The 17510-nt window shown below is 57.6% G+C and overlaps 1 protein-coding gene across 2 annotated transcripts in view; it reads left to right on the top strand.

The window, feature by feature from the left end:
* The first annotated feature begins 7385 nt into the window (after positions 1 to 7385).
* Positions 7386 to 17510, top strand: part of CCM2 (CCM2 scaffold protein) — a 23207-nt gene continuing 13082 nt past the window's right edge. The window contains exons 1-3 of one of the 2 annotated variants that reach the window (XM_077765798.1): positions 7386 to 7495; positions 12018 to 12191; positions 16120 to 16266. In XM_077765798.1, coding sequence (XP_077621924.1) covers positions 7484 to 7495; positions 12018 to 12191; positions 16120 to 16266 — 333 coding nt within the window. In that variant the 5' untranslated portion in view covers positions 7386 to 7483. The remainder of the gene's footprint in view (positions 7496 to 12017; positions 12192 to 16119; positions 16267 to 17510) is intronic. The other variant, XM_077765799.1, reaches the window with a different exon arrangement.

Below are 17510 nucleotides of genomic sequence, written 5' to 3'. Positions count from 1 at the left end.
AGCTGTGCTGAGCCGGTGGTGTGGGTGAGGCAGCAAACTCACATCTACTGCGCCCAGGCCCTGCTGTGTGCTGCTGTCTGTTTGCAGAAGTGGCCAGGTTTGCCCTTTAACGAAGGTGCCCTTTCCCTCTCCTGGTAGCATTCTTGGGTGGGTTTTACCTTGTGGGAAAGCAGTTGGGGAGAACCCTACAGAATTGGGGTGAACCGTCATTGCTTTCTATCCTGAGGGCACCCCTTTCCCTCCTCCCATTCCCTCTGAGGTGCTCCTCTCTCTTCCCATTCTCTCTGAGGGTGCTCCCCCTCTTCCTCCCATTCCCTTCGAGGGTGCTCCTCCTTCATCCTGTTCCCTCCGAGGGTGCTCCTCTCTCTCCTCCCGTCCCCTCTGAGGATGCTCCTCCTCCATTCCATTTCCTCCGAGGATGCTCCTCCCCCTCCTCCCGTTCCCTCCGAGGGTGCTTCTTTCCCTCTTCCCATTTCCTCTGAGGGTGCTCCTCGCTCTCATCCTGTTCATTCCGAGGATTCTCCGCCCCCTCCTCCCATTCCCTTTGAGGGTGCTCCTCTTCCTCCCATTTCCCCTGAGGGTGCTCCTCTCCCTCCTCCCATTTCCCTTTCCCTCCTCCCGCTCCCCCCAAGGGTGCTTCTCTTCCCTCCTCCCATTCCATCTGAGGGTGCCCCTCTCCCTCCTCCCGTTCCCCCCCAAGGGTGCTCCTCTTCCTCCTCCCATTCCATCTGAGGGCGCTCCTCTCCCTCCTGTTCCCCTTTCCCCCAAGGGCACTCCTTTCTTTTATCTCTATACCTCCATATGTGCTCCTCCTCCTCATCCCATTTATTCTGTGAGTGTTTCTTTCTCTCATCCCATTCCCTCTGTTGGTTGTCTGTGTTTTTGGCCTGGACTCGGGCAGCACTTCCTGCCTGACCGCAGAGAAAGTTCTTTGGTCAGGAGTTTGGATGGCCTTAGGTGCCGGGGAGTGCTGAGCTCTAGGCCAGGCCTGTTGTCAGAGCTCCTGAGGCTGTAGGGCTGGTCCCCGCACTGGGAGAGGAATTGGTGGGGGTATGGAGGGCAGAGGGCTGTGCACTTCCGGCCACACTGGGAGGGAGCTGTGGAACGCCCAGAGGTGGATGAAGCCTCCTGCGATCTCCCAGAAGGTTGTGCCACTTTCTGTTCTTGGTGGCCATGGGGCCCGCCTGTGCAGGGCTGTCTGTGGTCCTGTCCAGATACCTCAGGGATGACCTGGGGAAGCGGAGCCGTGGCCTGCACCCTTTTCACGACCTGCCTTTAGACAGAAGTGCGGAAACGAGTGGTACCCTTGCAGGGGGCTCTCTCTGGAGGCCATCCGTGAGTCAGGACGCCCCCCAGGATGAGGCTGGCAGTGTGTGGCCAGTGGAGAGTTCAGATGGTGAGGGGCCCTTGTCCCCTTGGCCACTGCCGCCGGGCTGCTGCTCGTCTCCTCATCAGGGCGCCGCACTTTCAGGCCTGGTTACCTCACTGGGCAGCATGGGGGCGGCAGCCTGCTCTCTGGGGGCTCCGTGCACTGTGGCTTCTGGCTGACCTGGGCTCCATCGTGCATCTTGGCCCCTCTAGGGGTGATGGCTTCGCCCTGCAGGGGTTGACACCCTGAGCCTTCTCTTCTGTTACTGGGGCTGATGAGACAACAAGCCCAAGTGCCAGCACCAGTGCTCATGTCAGCACGGGCACCCGATCCCATCCCACTACCCGCTCTGCTCACTGGCCCGTCCGTGGGTGTGGGCGCGTGCTCTCGGCTTAGAGCAGACCTGGCTGGAATGTCTATGAGACAGACTCCTGAAACAGACCAGCGGTGGAGGAAAGGGGGACCCATCTTGTATTTGGATGGGATGGTGGCCTCGTGACTGTGTCCAGCCGCCCCAGGTTGCCTTACACCAGGACCTGAGTGAAGATGCCACCCGGCTCTGAGAACTTGACATCACACTCCTGAGTTATGAGCAGGAGCAGAGCAGGAGCAGGTGACAGCAGCCAGAAACCTCTGAAAAGGAGGACAGTGAGGGAGGGAGCCGAGAGCGGGCGTGCCATGAGGGGCCATGGGCCGGGGGGCCTTGTGTGCAGGGCCGTGGTGGGGGAAGGGGGGCGAGTGTGCAGGCCATGGGGGCTCCAAGTGTGCGAGGCCACGGGCGGGGGGCAAGTAAGGGGCTGTGAGGAGCCAGGTGAGTGGGGTGTGTGAGGGGCACCGGGCCACATAGTGTGCAGGGTGCAGACTCTGCACAGAGAAGGGTGAAATGTGTGAGTGGTTCATACTCTATGCGGATGATCAGCAGATGGTCCAGAGACTGGAGCAAGGAACAAGCTAAGTACTTCGGCCATGACATACACATAAGCAGAGTAAGAAGACATATAAATAGAGAAAACAATACCTGCAGCTTCTAAACCAGAAGGTAAACATCTCATAAATAACACAAGAAGACAGAACAACCAAGGCCTGGGGCTGAGAGGAAAAACAGGCAAGATGGGAACAGATGCAGGAATGAGTGAAGACGCAAGTCAGACTCTCCAGAAGAGGAGAGTGCAGATTAGGAGCACTTTGGGCCACCTGTCCCCTCCCCCCCCCCAAGGTCCACAGAAATCCCTGAGCTGACAGCACAGCGGCCGTGCATCCTTACCTGGAGCATTGACTGAGCCAGCATCCCACTTCTGAACCACCCAGGGACACACTGGGAGGAGTGGGGAGCAGTCTGTGCCCTGGGCCGTGCATCATGGCCACGCTCCATGTGTAGGTGCGTGTTCCCCAAACTGTGCTGTGCCTACCCGCTGGCTGTCAGGGCAGCGTGACCCAAGAGCCCTGTGAGCCCCGTGCGAGCCCTGTGACCGCAGAGCCCTGTGAGCAGGCTCTAGGATGTGTGCGTGCATGTATCCACTCCAGTGGTTTTTAGCTCTTCTATTTATTTTCTAATGTTTATTTATTTTTGTGAGAGAGAGAGAGAGAGAGTGAGAGAGCACGCGAGAGGGAGGAGCAGAGAGAGAGGGAGACACAGGATCTGAAGCAGGCTCCAGGCTCTGAGCTGTCAGCACAGAGCCCCATGTGGGGCTCGAACTCACTAACTATGAGATCATGACCTGAGCCAAAGTCGATTAACCCACTGAGCCACCCACTCTGATGGTTCTTAAATGGTTACCTGGAGGCAAGGGGAGTGTGACCACTTAGCACGAGCCTCACGACTGCAGCCATCTAATGTTCTGTAGTAGTACAAATTGAATAAACGCTTCTTAAAATGTCACTTGAAAATGAAAAGCAAAATATGTATCAAAAATGACATAGGGGTGCCTGGGTGGCTCAGTAGGTTAAGTGTCCGACTCTTGGCTTCGGCTCAGGTCATGATCTCACGGTTTGTGCAATGGAGCCTCATGTGCTCTGGGCTGGCAGTGCAGAGCCTGCTTGAGATGCTCTCTCTCCGTTTCTCTGTCTCTCTCTCCCCCTCTCTTTCTGCCCCTCCTTTTTCTGCCCTCCCCTTTCTCTCAAAATAAATAAATAAACTTAAAAAAAAAGTTGTAAACCTAAACCATGGACATTTGACAGACGCCCCCAGTGGGCTATGCACCGAGGATGAAAACTACAAAAAAGCCCTAAACAAGTTGTTTTTGGTGATTGTATTATTGGTAATACCTGGTGTCATTTTGCACCTGCTGCGTGTGTTTGAGGATGAGGTGCCGGTGTGCTTGCGTTAGTATCATTACCCGCAGACTCTCGGCGTGGGGGCCGGGGCACAGCCTGCCCAGGAAGCTGACCCATAACCCTGTGATCCCACATCTGGATAGGACATGTCACTCTGAACGCCTAAGGTTCTTTAAACACAGGAAACTTGTCTCCTTGCTCTCTGTCACCAGGTCCCCCAGAACAAGGCCCGCAAACACCTCAGTGCTTTCCTGCAGGGGCAGTAGCACTCCCGGCAGCTGTTCCCCAGTCTGAGCTGTCCCCTGAGCAGCTCTCCTCTGAGCTCTCCCCCGAGCCGTCCCCTGAGCCATCCCCTGCCACTGGCCAGAGGGTGGGCTGTATGAGTGTCCGCAAGGCGATGGCCGTGGACTGTTCTGTTACGTTGGGCGACGGTGAAGGATCAGCTGTGGTTGCAGTGGCTGCTGTGGCCAGAGAGAAGGGAGGACGCCCTGAGCAAACACTCACCTGCCTCCTTAGGTGTGTGCTTGGCTCCTTTCATCTGGGGTGGGGGTGGGACGCCTGGTGCTCTGTGGCCTCTGTGGTGAGCTGCAAAGCACTGGGACCACTGGCCAGACATGGTGTCCACCTTCCTCCTCTCACATGTCCTCCTCCCCCCACCTCCCATTCCTCCCCTTCCCCCCACCTCTCCCTCCCCGTTCCCTCCTCTCTTGCTTCTCTCCTTCTTCTTTTCAACGTTTTGTCCATTTTGTCAGTTACTTAGAAAAGAAGTTCCTCAGGGTCACATTGTGTTTGGCACTCGCTTCAGTTCTTGACCCGGGGGAGGATATTTCACTTTGACTTCCTAATCGTGCGTGTGTGAGGTCCCCTACAGGCTGGATGGTGGGGCGGTCCTCCTGTGGTCGGAGCTGCAGATGCAGGGGCTCTGTGGGCGGTGCACGAAGCGCTGGGGTGGGCACCTCACGGACGTGAGTGGCATTCGTGCGGGGGCTGCTGGCCGACCAGGTGATCGGGGACCGAGATCATTCTCGTGAGACGTGAAAGACCCAAATGTAAAGTTAAGGAAGGTCCTATTTGATTCGTGTTGAATTAGAACTCTCAGATTGAACCCATGATCCCCATTTTTAAAAGCGGCGTCTCACAGGTGTAGAAACACCTGGAGGCGGTGATGGTCCGCTAGCCGTGAGCCTGCCCGGTGCCTCAGGTGGGCTGAGTTCCATGCCGGGTTGTGTGGTCAGACTGTGGCAAAGTGTAATTCTGCCACAGGGTCTGTGCTTCTGGAGAGGCGTCAGGCTGGGCCCCGCGTAGACCCCCAGGCTGCGGCACCCAGTATCAGGACTGGGTCGAATCGTAGTACATTTCACACTGGGGCGGGGGGGGGTGTGTTTTGACTAACTTTGGTTTTCTAGAGTTTTTTGTAAATTGCTTTTCTTTTTTTCTTCGAAAAGAGGCAAGCTTTTATTGTCAATGTAGACCTTCTGGGGTCTTACGCATACAAATCACATACCAAGAGTCCTCCTTCACGTTGTTTCTGGGCCTCCTCGCTCTGTTCTAACGTGGACCCAGGGCTGTGCTGGCTCTGCTCACGACTCTTCGTGCGATTGAGGTCATCGCGTTCCTGGGTTACTTGCCCTGTTCCCTGGAATCCATGTGTTTTTCTTTTGCTGGTAGGACATTGGCTGGTATGTCTCTCAGAGGGACTTCTTGGGTGTAAACACCGCCAGCCTAGTTCTGTCTGAATCTGATGGATAGTTTGACTCTGTATGAACTTCTGGGTTCAGAATAATTGCTCTGCAGAACTTGATGGGGATGCTCCTGAGCTCGTTCAGGGACGGGAAGCCCTTCCATGTTTCCTGGTCAGAAAGCTTTGTACCCTGTTGGAACCCTGTAGTTTTATGAGGCTGGGTCTGCATGTTTGGGCTCCGTCTGTCCCAGATGGCCTTCGTACAAAGCCTTTTCAATTTGCAGAGCCAGTGCCTCATTGCTATTGTTGGGATTTGAGTCACTTCCAGTCTGCCCGCCCTCGACCCCTCCCAGATCTCCATGCCCACCCTTGACCCCATGCCTGCCCTTAACCCTCCCAGGCTGCCATGCCTGCCCTTGTCCCCTCCCAGATCCATGCCCACCCTTGACCCCATGCCTACTCTTCACCCCTCCCAGGTCGCCATGGCCGCCCTTGTCCCCTCCCAGGTCACCCACAGACTTTATGGGTCTGGCTTCCATGGCCTGTAGTGCATGTTATCTTATTTTTCTTGTTTTGCTTTGTGTTCTAGGACAGGGTGAGCAAACTTTTCACATAAAATGGGCCTGGTAGTACATATGTTCGGTTTTGTGGTCCAAGAAGGAAAATCAGGAACACTGGGAGGAATTCTGTAAGTGGAAAGGAAACAAATTTCCACAACATTTTCACGGATGAAGTTCAAAGTACCATGATGGTTGAGTAGTGTTTTTGTGCCGTGGCCCTACAAGAATGGAGTTGTTTTGGGGGCTGGTGTGTTGTTTAGTTGGGGTTCAGCATTAGCACCATGGGCATACTGACTGGACAGTCCACTTGTGGGCGGTCTCCCTGGTGGATAGTTTCACCTGCGCCTTCCCAGATGCCTGCAGGGGCCGTGTGTCTGTCCCGTCTCTGCAGCCTCTTCCGGGAGCTCACTGGCCTCTCTCACCCAGCAGGCAATCATGGCATGTGCGGGAGCAGGCCGCCCAGGGCTTCCTGGAGTTGTGTGCAGTCCGGGGGTTGGCCCACATCTGTCCTTGGCGGCTGGTTGGGGGCCAGGGCCATGCAGTCCCACTTTGTGGGGGCAGCTTTGAGGAAGGAGGAAAAGTCTTGATATCAGGCAGCGTGCTGCCCCGAGTCCCTAAGGAGATAAAGGGACAGTCCAGTCAGGACTGGGCTTCCTTCCAGCCAGTCTGTCCTGGCAGCCTCCCCATCCTACAGTACCTTCTCCGTCCAGGGTGCATGGGTGGTAACTGGGGCACAGAGTGATTGCCTTGGAGCCTCGGTCTTCTCAGAATCAGGAAGTACTGACCTTTGCCACAGGCTAAGTGGAACAATGGGAAATGGCCACTTTTATGGGCAAAAGGCTGTTGAAAGTCAGCATTTGGATTGGGTTCATCCTAATAACAAACCTGTTATAATTGTTGAGTTTGTTGATCTGTGAGCACACATGGTCATTCTGCCTCACCAGATGCTTAGTTGCTAACCTTCCCTGTTTGTTCTGGAATGTTCTGTGTCAGGGCCTGCACCCTTAGCTCAGGAGCTTCTGCTTTGCCACATGAATGGCTTTGACCCCGAAGACGTTGAAGGGAACTTGCTCAGAGACACACTCTTCAGGGTCATAGTGGGAGCCCCAGCTCAGGAGTGAAGGGTCAGGGAGGGCGAGGGTCAGGAGGTGCCCCCCGAAGGGTTGAGGGGGATAGCCCTGCGGGGCTCTGGGTTTGCCCACCCACTCTTGCTCGCGTTGGTGCGAGATTGCATTCATGCGGCTCAGCCGACCCCGCAGCTGTGGCTGGAAGTGCGGGAGGCAGGGGGGCGCCCTTGCGTCCTGCTGGACGTGGTGAGGGTACAGCTCCGCTCAGCGTCCTTCTGTGCCTGCTGCTGTCTTTGGGCTTTGCCGGCAGTTTGAGGTGCCACCTCCTCTCTCGCTGTTGATGGGCCTGAGCCCCTTCGGCGGGGTTTGCAGAAGGAAGCTGTGGTCTCGTCTTCCCGTTCACTCGCCTGTGTCTTCCGGGGGGAGGGCCAACATCGAGCGTGTTTTCATCACGGTCAGGAGTGAGCAGAGGAGAGGGGGAGCCAGAGCCCCCTGAAACCCCTCCTCAGACACACTTGCCTGCCCGTGTCCCATGGAGAACGAGGTAGGTGTCGGCCCTGCGGGGCAGCCGGTAAGGATGATGGCCCCCCACCCCTGCTTCGGGGAGGGGGGAGGAGGGCTCCTGCCGGCTTCCGGGTCTGCGAAGTGGTGGCTGGCTGCTGATGGGGAGCGATGAGGAGGGGCCATCGTCTTAACTCAAGGGGCGGGAGGCCTCCGGTGTCCCGTCAGTGGGGACGGTGGTCGGCTGGGACCCAGGAAAGGGCAAAGAAAAAGCAAATGCACACTGGCATGGCCAGAAGCTTGCACACTACGGCCACGGGCGGCCTGCGTGCCTGCAGCCATGGGGAGCCTTGCCGTGGGGCGTCCTGCCATGGGGACCCAGGCCCAGGGGAGGCCTGAGGGCACAGGCCGGGTCCTGTTGGCAGGAACTTACTACCGAAGGTGGTTTAGGAAGCTTACCTTTTGGGGTGCCTGGCTGGCTCATTCAGAAGAGCGGGCGACCCTTGGTGTCAGGGTCGAGTTCAAGCCCCACGCTGGGGCTTAAAAATACAATCTTAAAAAAAAAAAGACAAGCAGTGCTGTAGCACAGGTGTGCAACAAAGGTGCTCCGGTAAGGTGGGCTCTCCGCCGGGAGACACCGCGGCCACACTGGGTGCCTGCTCGGTCCCCAACTTTAAGTGTTGTTTCAAGATGGAAAAGATCTAACAATATGGTAAGGGTCTCCGGATCGTTCCCCAGCCAGTCCGGAAAGTTCCACACAGTCACAGAAGGCTTAGGCCCAGGAGGCCCCCAGGCTGCGCCCAGTGCCGGCTCCGTTCCTGTGGGGGAATCGTCCTTGGCTTGTGCTCCTCCTGGGGCTGCGCTGGTCCTTTTGGCTTTCAGGGCCAGGGCGGTGAGAGCACTTAGGTGGTGAGCGTGAGCGTGAGCGTCCCGGCAGGACACGTGAGTGGAGAATGAGGACGTGGTGGCCGAAACTGCTTTCAGAACTTGACGTCTTGATCTGGAGAATATTCCACTGAGCTAGAGGGTCTGATCGTGTGTGGGAGCCCTGCTCCTGTGTGCCAGAACATTCTGGATTTTCTCTGTGTGTGTTTGTGTGTGTGTGTTTTGAGAGTGAGCAGGGGAGGGGCAGAAAGAGAGGGAGAGAATCCCAAATAGGTTCCATGCTGTCAGCCCAGAGCCCGACGCAGGGTTTGAACTCGTGAACCACAAGATCATGACCTGAGCTAAAATCAAGAGTCAGATGCTTAATCGACTGAGCCACCCAGAGGCCCCTCTCCATGTGTTTTTTTAACCAGAACTTGACTTTATGTTTTCATGTTTATCATTTATTTTTTAATTTTTTTAAATGTTTTATTTATTTCTGAGAGAGAGAGAGAGAGAGAGAACGTGAACAGGGGAGGAGCAGAGAGAGAGGGAGACACAGAATCTGAAGTAGGCTCCAGGCTCTGAGCTGTCAGCACAGAGCCCGAGGCAAGACTTGAGGCCATGAACCATGAGATCATGACCTGAGCTGAAGTTGGACGCTTAACTGACTGAGCCACCCAGGCGCCGCATACATTTTCATGTTTAAAAGCAACATCAGTTCCAAAACCCTGAGTGCTCTCCTGGTAGTGGTGTGTCTGGAGAAGCAGAGGGGCCCCGCTGTCCCTGTGGGAGCCGCTGCCAGTGCTGCGGTGATGTGGGTGAGGTGGTGGCAAGAAGGGGCAGGTTTGCTACGATCTGTGTCTTTGCACAGTGATTTCAGCGTTCCACTTTCTCGGAAGGCTAGTCCGCCAGTTATGGTTACCGGAGACGTTAACCAAAAAAAAGCATGTGGTGCCCGGGGCACCAAGGCTCAGAGCTGAGGCCGGGAAAGCTGTGCTGTCCCCAGATGTTCCCAGGGCTCGCGGCCAAGGGCTGGTATAGGGCTGTTGCGGGCCTGCGCCTGGTGGCTGGGGTGAGCCTCTGAACGCAGAGCAGTCGGCTCTCAAGCACATGGTTGAGGCACCAGGCCAGTGATTTTCATTATGGAGATAATGCCTGGTTACCTGCTCTAGGCTGATTCCCCTGCCTGACTCCGCACTTTTGACATAGGAATTGTGTCATTTACTCACGGGGCCTCCCCCTTGCCTGGCTGGCGTGGGCACCGAGCCATCACCGGCCAGCACTTCCTGTTCCCTCGGCGCTGGAGTCCTGTGCGGGGTTCTAGGAGGTACAGCTAGAGGCAGACGGCATGGGGCTCAGTGGAGGGGTGGTGGCCCCTGGGCAGTAGGAAGTGGGCTGGCTGGTTTCCTCCATCTGCTGGGGCCAGACAGATGCTGTTTATTGGCCCGCAGAGGGTCTGTCCGGAGAGCGGGCTGCAGGGTGAGGCCCTGGGGTCCCTCACAGCACACACTGCAACTTTCTGACCTGTGTCTCCACTTGAAAATAGTACTGCAGGTCGCGTGTGATCAGTGCACCTGGTGATTCGGCCTGGGCTTCGTGGCGAAAGGCTGACCTTGGCAAACCTCTCCTCTGAGGTCAGTTCCCGTTGTCCCCAGGTGCTGCAGTTGGTCGTGACCCAGGAGCGTGCGCTCTTTGGGGCTGCCAGATGCGGATGGTGTGGGGGCAGACATCTGCGTCTGTGAAGGTTGTAGGTTTTGAGAAGGCCAATGTTTTTGTGTGCTGCCTCAGTTTCCTTGCAGCCCTGTGGCAGTGTGCACCTGTCACAGGGCCCAGGAGGCGCTCTGTGTTCAGAAGCCAGTGATCAGGAAGGGCCCTGATGACAGGGATATGGGCCAGAGAGGGAGCCACAGTCCAGCGTGGCCTGCCTGGGGTGGGGCTGGTGGGACATGGCGTTCACTCTCCTGAAGTTCCTGGGTTATTTTTAACTTGAAGTTTACTGTCCGTGTCAGGCCGATTGGGGGTGACCATTTCCTACCGTTCCTCGCATGAGCTGCCCACAGTGCCTACCTGCTCCGATGCTCCCAGGCTTTCACCTAGAGCACCCCCCTCTTGGCCACTCCCCAAAGTTGTGTGGGGCTGAAATCCCCCCAGGGACCGGCAGGCATCCCTTCTCCGTTTGTCCATGTGCCTGTGATGGCCACGTTATGGTGACTCTGGACATCCTGTCTCAGCCGAATCACGAGCAGCTACAGGCAGGAACTTTTCTCATCCTTACGTAAGATACTTAGTGAGATGGAAGGTTAGAAATACAGAGAGTAGAGAGACAAGTATGTGAATCTCCACGTGGACATCATCCAGCTCCCGTGGTAACCCTGTGGCCTCCTTCCTTATTCCACTCACCCCTGACAAGAGCACTAAGGAGCCCCATGGAGGGGGCATGGGGAGTGGGAGTAGGGGAGTGCTCCAGGGGTAGGAGGAGGTGCTCCAGGGCAGGGGAAAGGGTGCTCAGGGCAGGAGGTTGTGCTCCAGGGTGGGAGGGATACTCCAGGGCAGGGAGGTGGTATCCAGGGCAGGGAGGGAGGTGGTGCTCCAGGGCAGGGGGGGTGAGGTCACATAGCAGAATGTGCTGGTGGGTGCAGGGTATGCTGAGAGACACCGAGGCCTCCCCTGCCTTTGCTGGCAGGGGGGGGGGGGCAGTCACTGCACCTCTTCATCTCTGCCGGGGAGGCTGACGCACTAGTGAGGAGCTTCACAGCTTCAGAGCTCATGACGATGACTTGTGTTGGATTCGGCCTATGGCTGCATCCTGTGCACCGAGGACATAGAGGCAAGAGCTTGTGAGGAATGTTCCATGGCGCTGGCATCTAGTCGTTTCTGTAAGTGTGGTCCAGGAGGGGCCTGTGGTCCTGGCTGCATTTGGGCGCCAGGCTGTGTAGGCTGGCGGGCTGCCTTCTCGGGCTGATGGGATGCTGCTTCCCAGAGAGGCTGTGCACTGGCTTTCTCTGGTGTGCGTTCCTTCGGGCTGGACACAGTGTGCCTCGGTGTCCGTCTGTGACACGACTGTGTGTGAACCTCTGTGACCTGGGGGGCGAGGGGCTCTCTTGCAGAGTCACAAGGAAGGGACCCAGGCCTATTCATGGGGCTCCCAGGTCAGGCTGACTTGTTGGCCCTGCTCCCCCCATTCATGCTCTGTGGAGTGACTTTGGTTGTAGGACTGGGCCACAGGGGAGACCCCGATTTGGCATGTGGGTTTCCCTGTGCTGGTCGGCACCTGGGGCCAGTGAGGCCCGGGACCAAGGAAGGGAATGTAAAGCACATGCATCAAGAAGAGGCAGCCAGGTACTGCTGCTTGGGGCCCTGGGGTGAAGTGACCCAGTGGTACCAGGGGGTTGGGTAGCTCTACACTCCTGTCTTCCGGGGGGTCCTTTCCCCCTTCCCGCCTCTTCTTTGCCAGGAGGTCGCCTGGACATGGCCCCTTGTCCTTTAGGGTGTCTGTGAGCGTGTGAGGGACGGGGCCCCATGCATCCGTGATGTGTGATGCGTCATGCGTCCATGATGTGTGAGGGACTGTCCCCCACCCTGGTGTGTGTTCCAGGCCTGCGAGGGGACTGTGCTGGTGGCTTCAGCTTGTTAGCCGTGGGAGCAGTGCAAAGCCTTCGTGAATAACAAACTCCTATTCTTGCCATTTTTGCCTGTAGCCCGGGATTGTGTCGCCGTTTAAGCGAGTATTCCTTAAGGGTGAAAAGAGTAGAGATAAGAAAGCCCACGAGAAGGTGACAGAGAGGCGCCCTCTGCACACGGTGGCGCTGTCCCTGCCTGAGCGCGTGGAGCCCGACAGACTGCTGAGCGACTACATTGAGAAGGAGGTGAAGGTAAGTCCGGCCGTAGAACGTGCCGCTGCCCAGTGCTCGCGCCGCGCTCCTCCACCCGTGGTCCCACCTGCGCTGCCTGTGGCGACTGTGCCCACGCTTCAGCTTCCTGCCTTCAGCCCCATTTCCAGCTCTTTCCACAGGAGCAGCTGCCTCCTTTCCCTCAAGGGTGGGTGTGCATGCGTGTGTGTTCTGAGTGTTGTGGTCATGGCCTGAATCCTGTCAAATCTCGTGCTCACTGGCGTGGACATGAACCAGGGAGAGGGGCCGTGCCCTCGAGGTCAGGGAGGTGGAGAGGGGGCTCTGCCAGGGCCGTGGCCCCCATGCTTGTAGAGGGAGTGCAGTGCACCGAGTTACCCTGCTTCCACTGCCCTGAAGGGATACTCAGTGGTCCAGCCTGACCCCTGGGTCGAGAAGGGCTTGGGGCAGTGTCCCTGGGGGGGGTTCCGCTCTCACCAGGCCATCAGGTGACCAGAGATGTGGGTGGCATCCCTGGCAGAGACGTGGGACTGGGTAGGCTCAGACGTGGGGACGCCTGGCACGGAGGAGGGTTGCGGCGACCCAGAGTGAGGACCGGGGGTCAAGCCAGCCTGCGTATGGAGCGGAGGGTGTGTCCCCGCGGCCTGCTGACACAGGTTACTGCCCCGCCACCCATGTGAAAGGCTTCTGTCAGGGGCACTGAAGTTCATGCGCATTTAAGGAAAGGTGGCCTCAAGATGGAGCCCACAACAGGCACAAGTGAACATGGATGTGACAGCAGCCGTGCAGAACATGGGAAAGCAGAATGTTCTGGAAGAGATAAAAGAAGATACTGTGAATTGTGAGGTGACAGGATCCACTTTTAAATAAAGGGCTGGAGACAAGAGCCTTTGGAACAAAACATATGTCAGTGTGCATCCTGTGAATGAGAATCAGGAGAGGCACTGAGAAATAATAGGAAGATGAAGAGAGAGGAGCTTTGTCAACGAGAAACAGAAAGGGAGCAAAAGGAGATGATAAGTTGATCCAGAGGCCCAGCAGGTGTGGTGGAGGAGAGGCAGCCTCCAGACCATGATGCAGGACCTGTCACAGCCGCCAGTGTGACTTCGAGGGATGCAGGGGCCTCGCTGGCAGGCACACAGCGTGAGGGTGGAGATGTGGACCTGGAGGCTGGGTTCCAGCCCAGGAAGGAAGCCAGGCTGCAGTGAGAGTGTGAGGACCGGCCGAGGCAGCACCAGGAGAAGGGACAGGCTGGTTTATGTGTTTGGTGTGGGGGGAGCTGGGGAAGAACTCGGAAGAGTGGGAGCTGCCTGTGGAGGGCACAGAGGTGCTGGGGAAGGTGGCCTGCGTTAAACTAACCCACGAAGAGGAAAGGTTGGGGATTTCTGCTGCAGGAAGGTGAGCTGCAGACACCTGTCCCTCTTACCACCCACAGCTGAAGTCCTGAGCATCCTATGTGCAGCAGCCGTAAGAAGGCTCTGCAAGGTGGACAGAGGGCAGAGCCGCAGGGGCTTGTGGGTCAACAGGAGGCCCCCAGTGTCTCTCTCTCCTCATGTGTCCGGGCTTGGAGCTGAAGAGGCTTGCAACCCAGAGACACCCACAGGTGCCGACACACCCCAACAGAAGCTGCTTCCTCTGGGCCAAAGGCCAGGAAGGCAATGGTGTAAGGGGACATGTGATGTTTAAGAACAAACACGATGGGAAAGCCTGAGGCCTGGGTTCTGTCCCCGATGCCAGCCAAGGCTGAGTGGGGGCCAGCACCCTTCCCAGGGGCAGCAACTTTCTCCCTGGATGAACCCAGGGGAGCCAGAGAACCTGCCATGCCCAGTGGAAAGAGGAGCACCCTCTATGGCTGCACTTCCCAGCATGGGCGTGGCCAAAGTCCTGGAGGGAGGGGCCGAGGAGCGCACCTCCCAGTGTGGGCATGGGCGGAGTCCCAGAGGGAGGGGCTGAGAAGCTGTTCAGGGCAGAAGACCTACATAAAGATTTGAGAAGCTGAGCAGAGCACAAGCCATCACGCAGACACGTGACCAGGAAACTTCTGAAGAGCAGGGATGGAGAGGACCGTGTTACCCACAGGGAGAACTGGGGTGGAGCAGGCAGTGAGAGGCAGGGACAGCAGCTATAGTCCTAGTCCCGGGGGCAAGAGTGGAAAAGACGATGGCTACAGGTGGATTGGCTCCTCGAGCCCCCACCACATGCAGCAGGAAGATGGGGCAGTTTGAACTGCGCTGCAGCAACTGACCTCACTCGGCATCCCATCTGGAACCTTCCATCCAGGCCTCCATCCCTGGAGGGTTCTCTCCAGCGTTTAGAGAATCGACAGTGGTTCCACACGGTGTGTCTCCTAGAAAGAAAGAAGGGGTGAACTCCCTTTGTGAAGGGACACGGGGCTAGCTCTCAGTTTCCGAGGGAACCACAGCCTGAGCACTGTACCTGCACACGAGACATCACTCGGAATGGGCAGGGCCAGGTGACACAACCCTGTTCCCGGGCCACACGCCAGGGCTGACTTGGCTCCCTCGCGGGACGGTGCCTTATGGGGCCGCAGAGCCTGCCGCTGTGACGGGGACTGCTGTGCCCTGGCCTGTTCCTGGATATGTGAGCCGAGCTGGGGCACTGGGCTTTCATCAGTTGTGCACCAGTGATCGCAAGGCAGTTGGATGAGCTGAGGGGAGCCCCGCGCATCTGTACTGGGGTCCTGTGGCTCTGTGGTAAGACGATGACCATGCTCGGGAATGGGATGTTTGCCCAATGAGCAGCTGCCAGCCCGTGCTGCGCGAGGCTCATCTCTCACAGAGAAGTCTGTCCGGTTCACTTGTGCAGGCCACCACGTACCACACACCAGCGGTTTCCCAGGGGCTGGGCACGAGGTGGAGCCCAGTGTCCCTGTAGGTCCTGGAGGGCAACACGCATCTCTGCGTTTGCCAGCGGCAGTGACTTGTTCCTGCTTTGGAACCTTGGCCAGGGACGGCTGCGGGATGAATTTCAGGGGCTTTCGCGTGGCCATTTGCACGCCAGCAGATCCTGGTGCTCCCATGGCACAAGGGATGTGGGTCTGGACTGCGAGGATGTGCCATGTGTGCGACCGGGCCTGGCCCCTGCGCGTTGTCCCAGATCTGCCTTTCCAGACCTGCGAAGGGTTTCCCGGTGCCCCCGGTTCCCCAGCATGCGGCGTGTCTGCTTGTGCTGAGGGTGCCTTCTCCAGGGCCGCACCTCTCCTCCAGCCCCCTTCTGGCCCAGAGGCTGGGTAACATCCCCATGTGGTCCTTGTCCTTGTCTGTGTGCTATGCGTGTGGTGCGGCAGGCAATGCCCGGGCTTCATAGCCCCCGCTGCTCAGGCCACCGTCTGGCTCTGCTCCCCAGGTCCTGTTGTCCCCTCTCTCATCACCTGCACCTTCACGGAGCCCCTCATGGTGTCACTGCCTCTGTTCCAGCGCATCCTCCAGCGTGGGGCATCTGCCTAGCCTTCCCAAGGAGTGGGGGGAGCAGCAGTGGGGGCGTCCCTCTTACACTGGGGGCCCCATCCCTCACAGCCGCGGCATAACATCCCCTGCATTCAGTGTGGGCCTCACTCTAGCTGAGCTGTCAACAGCTGGACCAGCAGCGCCCTTGCCGAGGGGAGAGCCCCGCAGACTGGCCGCCCCATCGGCGCTCAGTTCCCAGTTGTGTCCTGTTGAGATCTGACCCAGGCCAGACCCCGAGGAGGGTGAAGGGTCATGAAACATGCCCCTCCTGTTTGCAGTCTAAGTGTCGTTGCCAGGCAAGGGGTGTGTGTGCACGTGTGTGTGTGTGTGTGTGTGTGTGTGTGTGTGTGTGTGTGTCGGGGGTCATCTGTCTGCTGACAAGTGGGAACGGGCCACTTCTGCAGGCCCCGGTGTTGAGAAGACATTTAGGTCCCCACATACGCCGCCCTGTGTCCCCATCCCTGTTTTCCCTGCACTCCTGCCAGGCTTCACCTGCCGTGGGATCTCGCCGATCGAGGCCACCGATGGGTGGACGTCGTCAGGAGGCCAGCCTGGGGTCAGTGGAAAAACGGACTTCCGCTGTGTGTCATCGGCAGGGATGTTTGGAAGCACTCTCTGTGTTTGGAGATGGGGTATGCACTCGCCAGCACGCTACCGCGGTCCCTATCAGCGTGGCGGGAAGGCAGCGGGGTCTGTGGTGCCTGAGATGGCCCCTCACTGGTGCCAGGGCCACCGAGCACATGTGAAGGAAGGCTGGTCAGGTGGCTCCTCGGTCTGTTATGCTGCATCACCTTGACCCCTCTGTGATGGCGCCCTGGGCGTGGGCCAGCTGCTCAGCCTGCGGTGGGAAAGGCGTGGTGAGAGATGGGCCGCAGGCACCCTGTGTCCCATCTGGGATTGTGATGAGGACGCGACCTGCGATCTTCCTATACTGGCTGTGCTGTTTTATCAAGACATGCTCGATGGTGAAGAAGATGTCGAATGAATGAGAACTCACCCGTGAAGAACGTGGAATCCTCTTTGGAGATCTGCTGTCCTGAGTCTGAAGTTTGAGGCGCTAAGAGGAAGGGAGGGGACAGGTGGCATTGTACCCCTGGCCACAGGGAGGCAGGGCAGTCCCTGTGCTGTCTTGGACACGCAGAACCGGGGCATGTTTGCTTCAGCAAAGCACCGAAGCTGGGAGTGATAGTTAATACCGAGTATTGCGTTGATTGTGATTTAAGACCTTTCTAGCAAATGAAGTGACTGAGTAAAGCTACTGAAGTCATTTTTCATTGTGGTAAAATATACACGACAAAATTTATCACATTAGCCACATTTGTGCACTTCGATGACATGAAGGACACTCACGTTTATGTGCCATCCCCACCACCATCTGTGTCCGGAACATTCTCATCTCCCCGAACTAAAGCTCTGTCCCCATGAGACCCCAGGCCCCCAGCTCCTGGCACCCCCTACTCTGCTCTGGGACCTCGACCTGTGGACTCACACGGTTTGTGTCCCTGTGTCTGGCTCATTCCCCCCAGTGTCCCGTCCCCCAGTTGTGGCTGTGGGGGTGTGAGTGTCAGAGTTTCTTCTCATGGCTGGATGCGCTCCGGCGTGTATACACACATCTTACTTGCCCTTCATCCGGCGGGGCAGTGGGTGGTTTCCACCTCCTCTGACTGTTGTGAATAGTGCTGCTGTGAACTTGGGGATGAGTATCTGTTCAAGTGTCTGCGTTGGCCCCTTTGTGTTAAAACGCACGTAACGAAGTCTCCCAGCTCGGCCGTCTATAAGTACATGGTTCAGAGGATTGAGTGCGTCCACGCTGCTCCTCAGCCGCCACCACTGCCGCCCGGCTCCGGCACTGTCCCCTTGTAAACCCGAAGCTATA

Source organism: Crocuta crocuta, unplaced genomic scaffold, assembly GCF_008692635.1.
Source record: "Crocuta crocuta isolate KB4526 unplaced genomic scaffold, BGI_CrCroc_1.0 scaffold751, whole genome shotgun sequence".
Lineage (NCBI taxonomy): Eukaryota > Metazoa > Chordata > Mammalia > Carnivora > Hyaenidae > Crocuta > Crocuta crocuta.
Note: the sequence above shows the minus strand (reverse complement) of the source record. Positions and strands in the feature narration are given on the sequence as shown.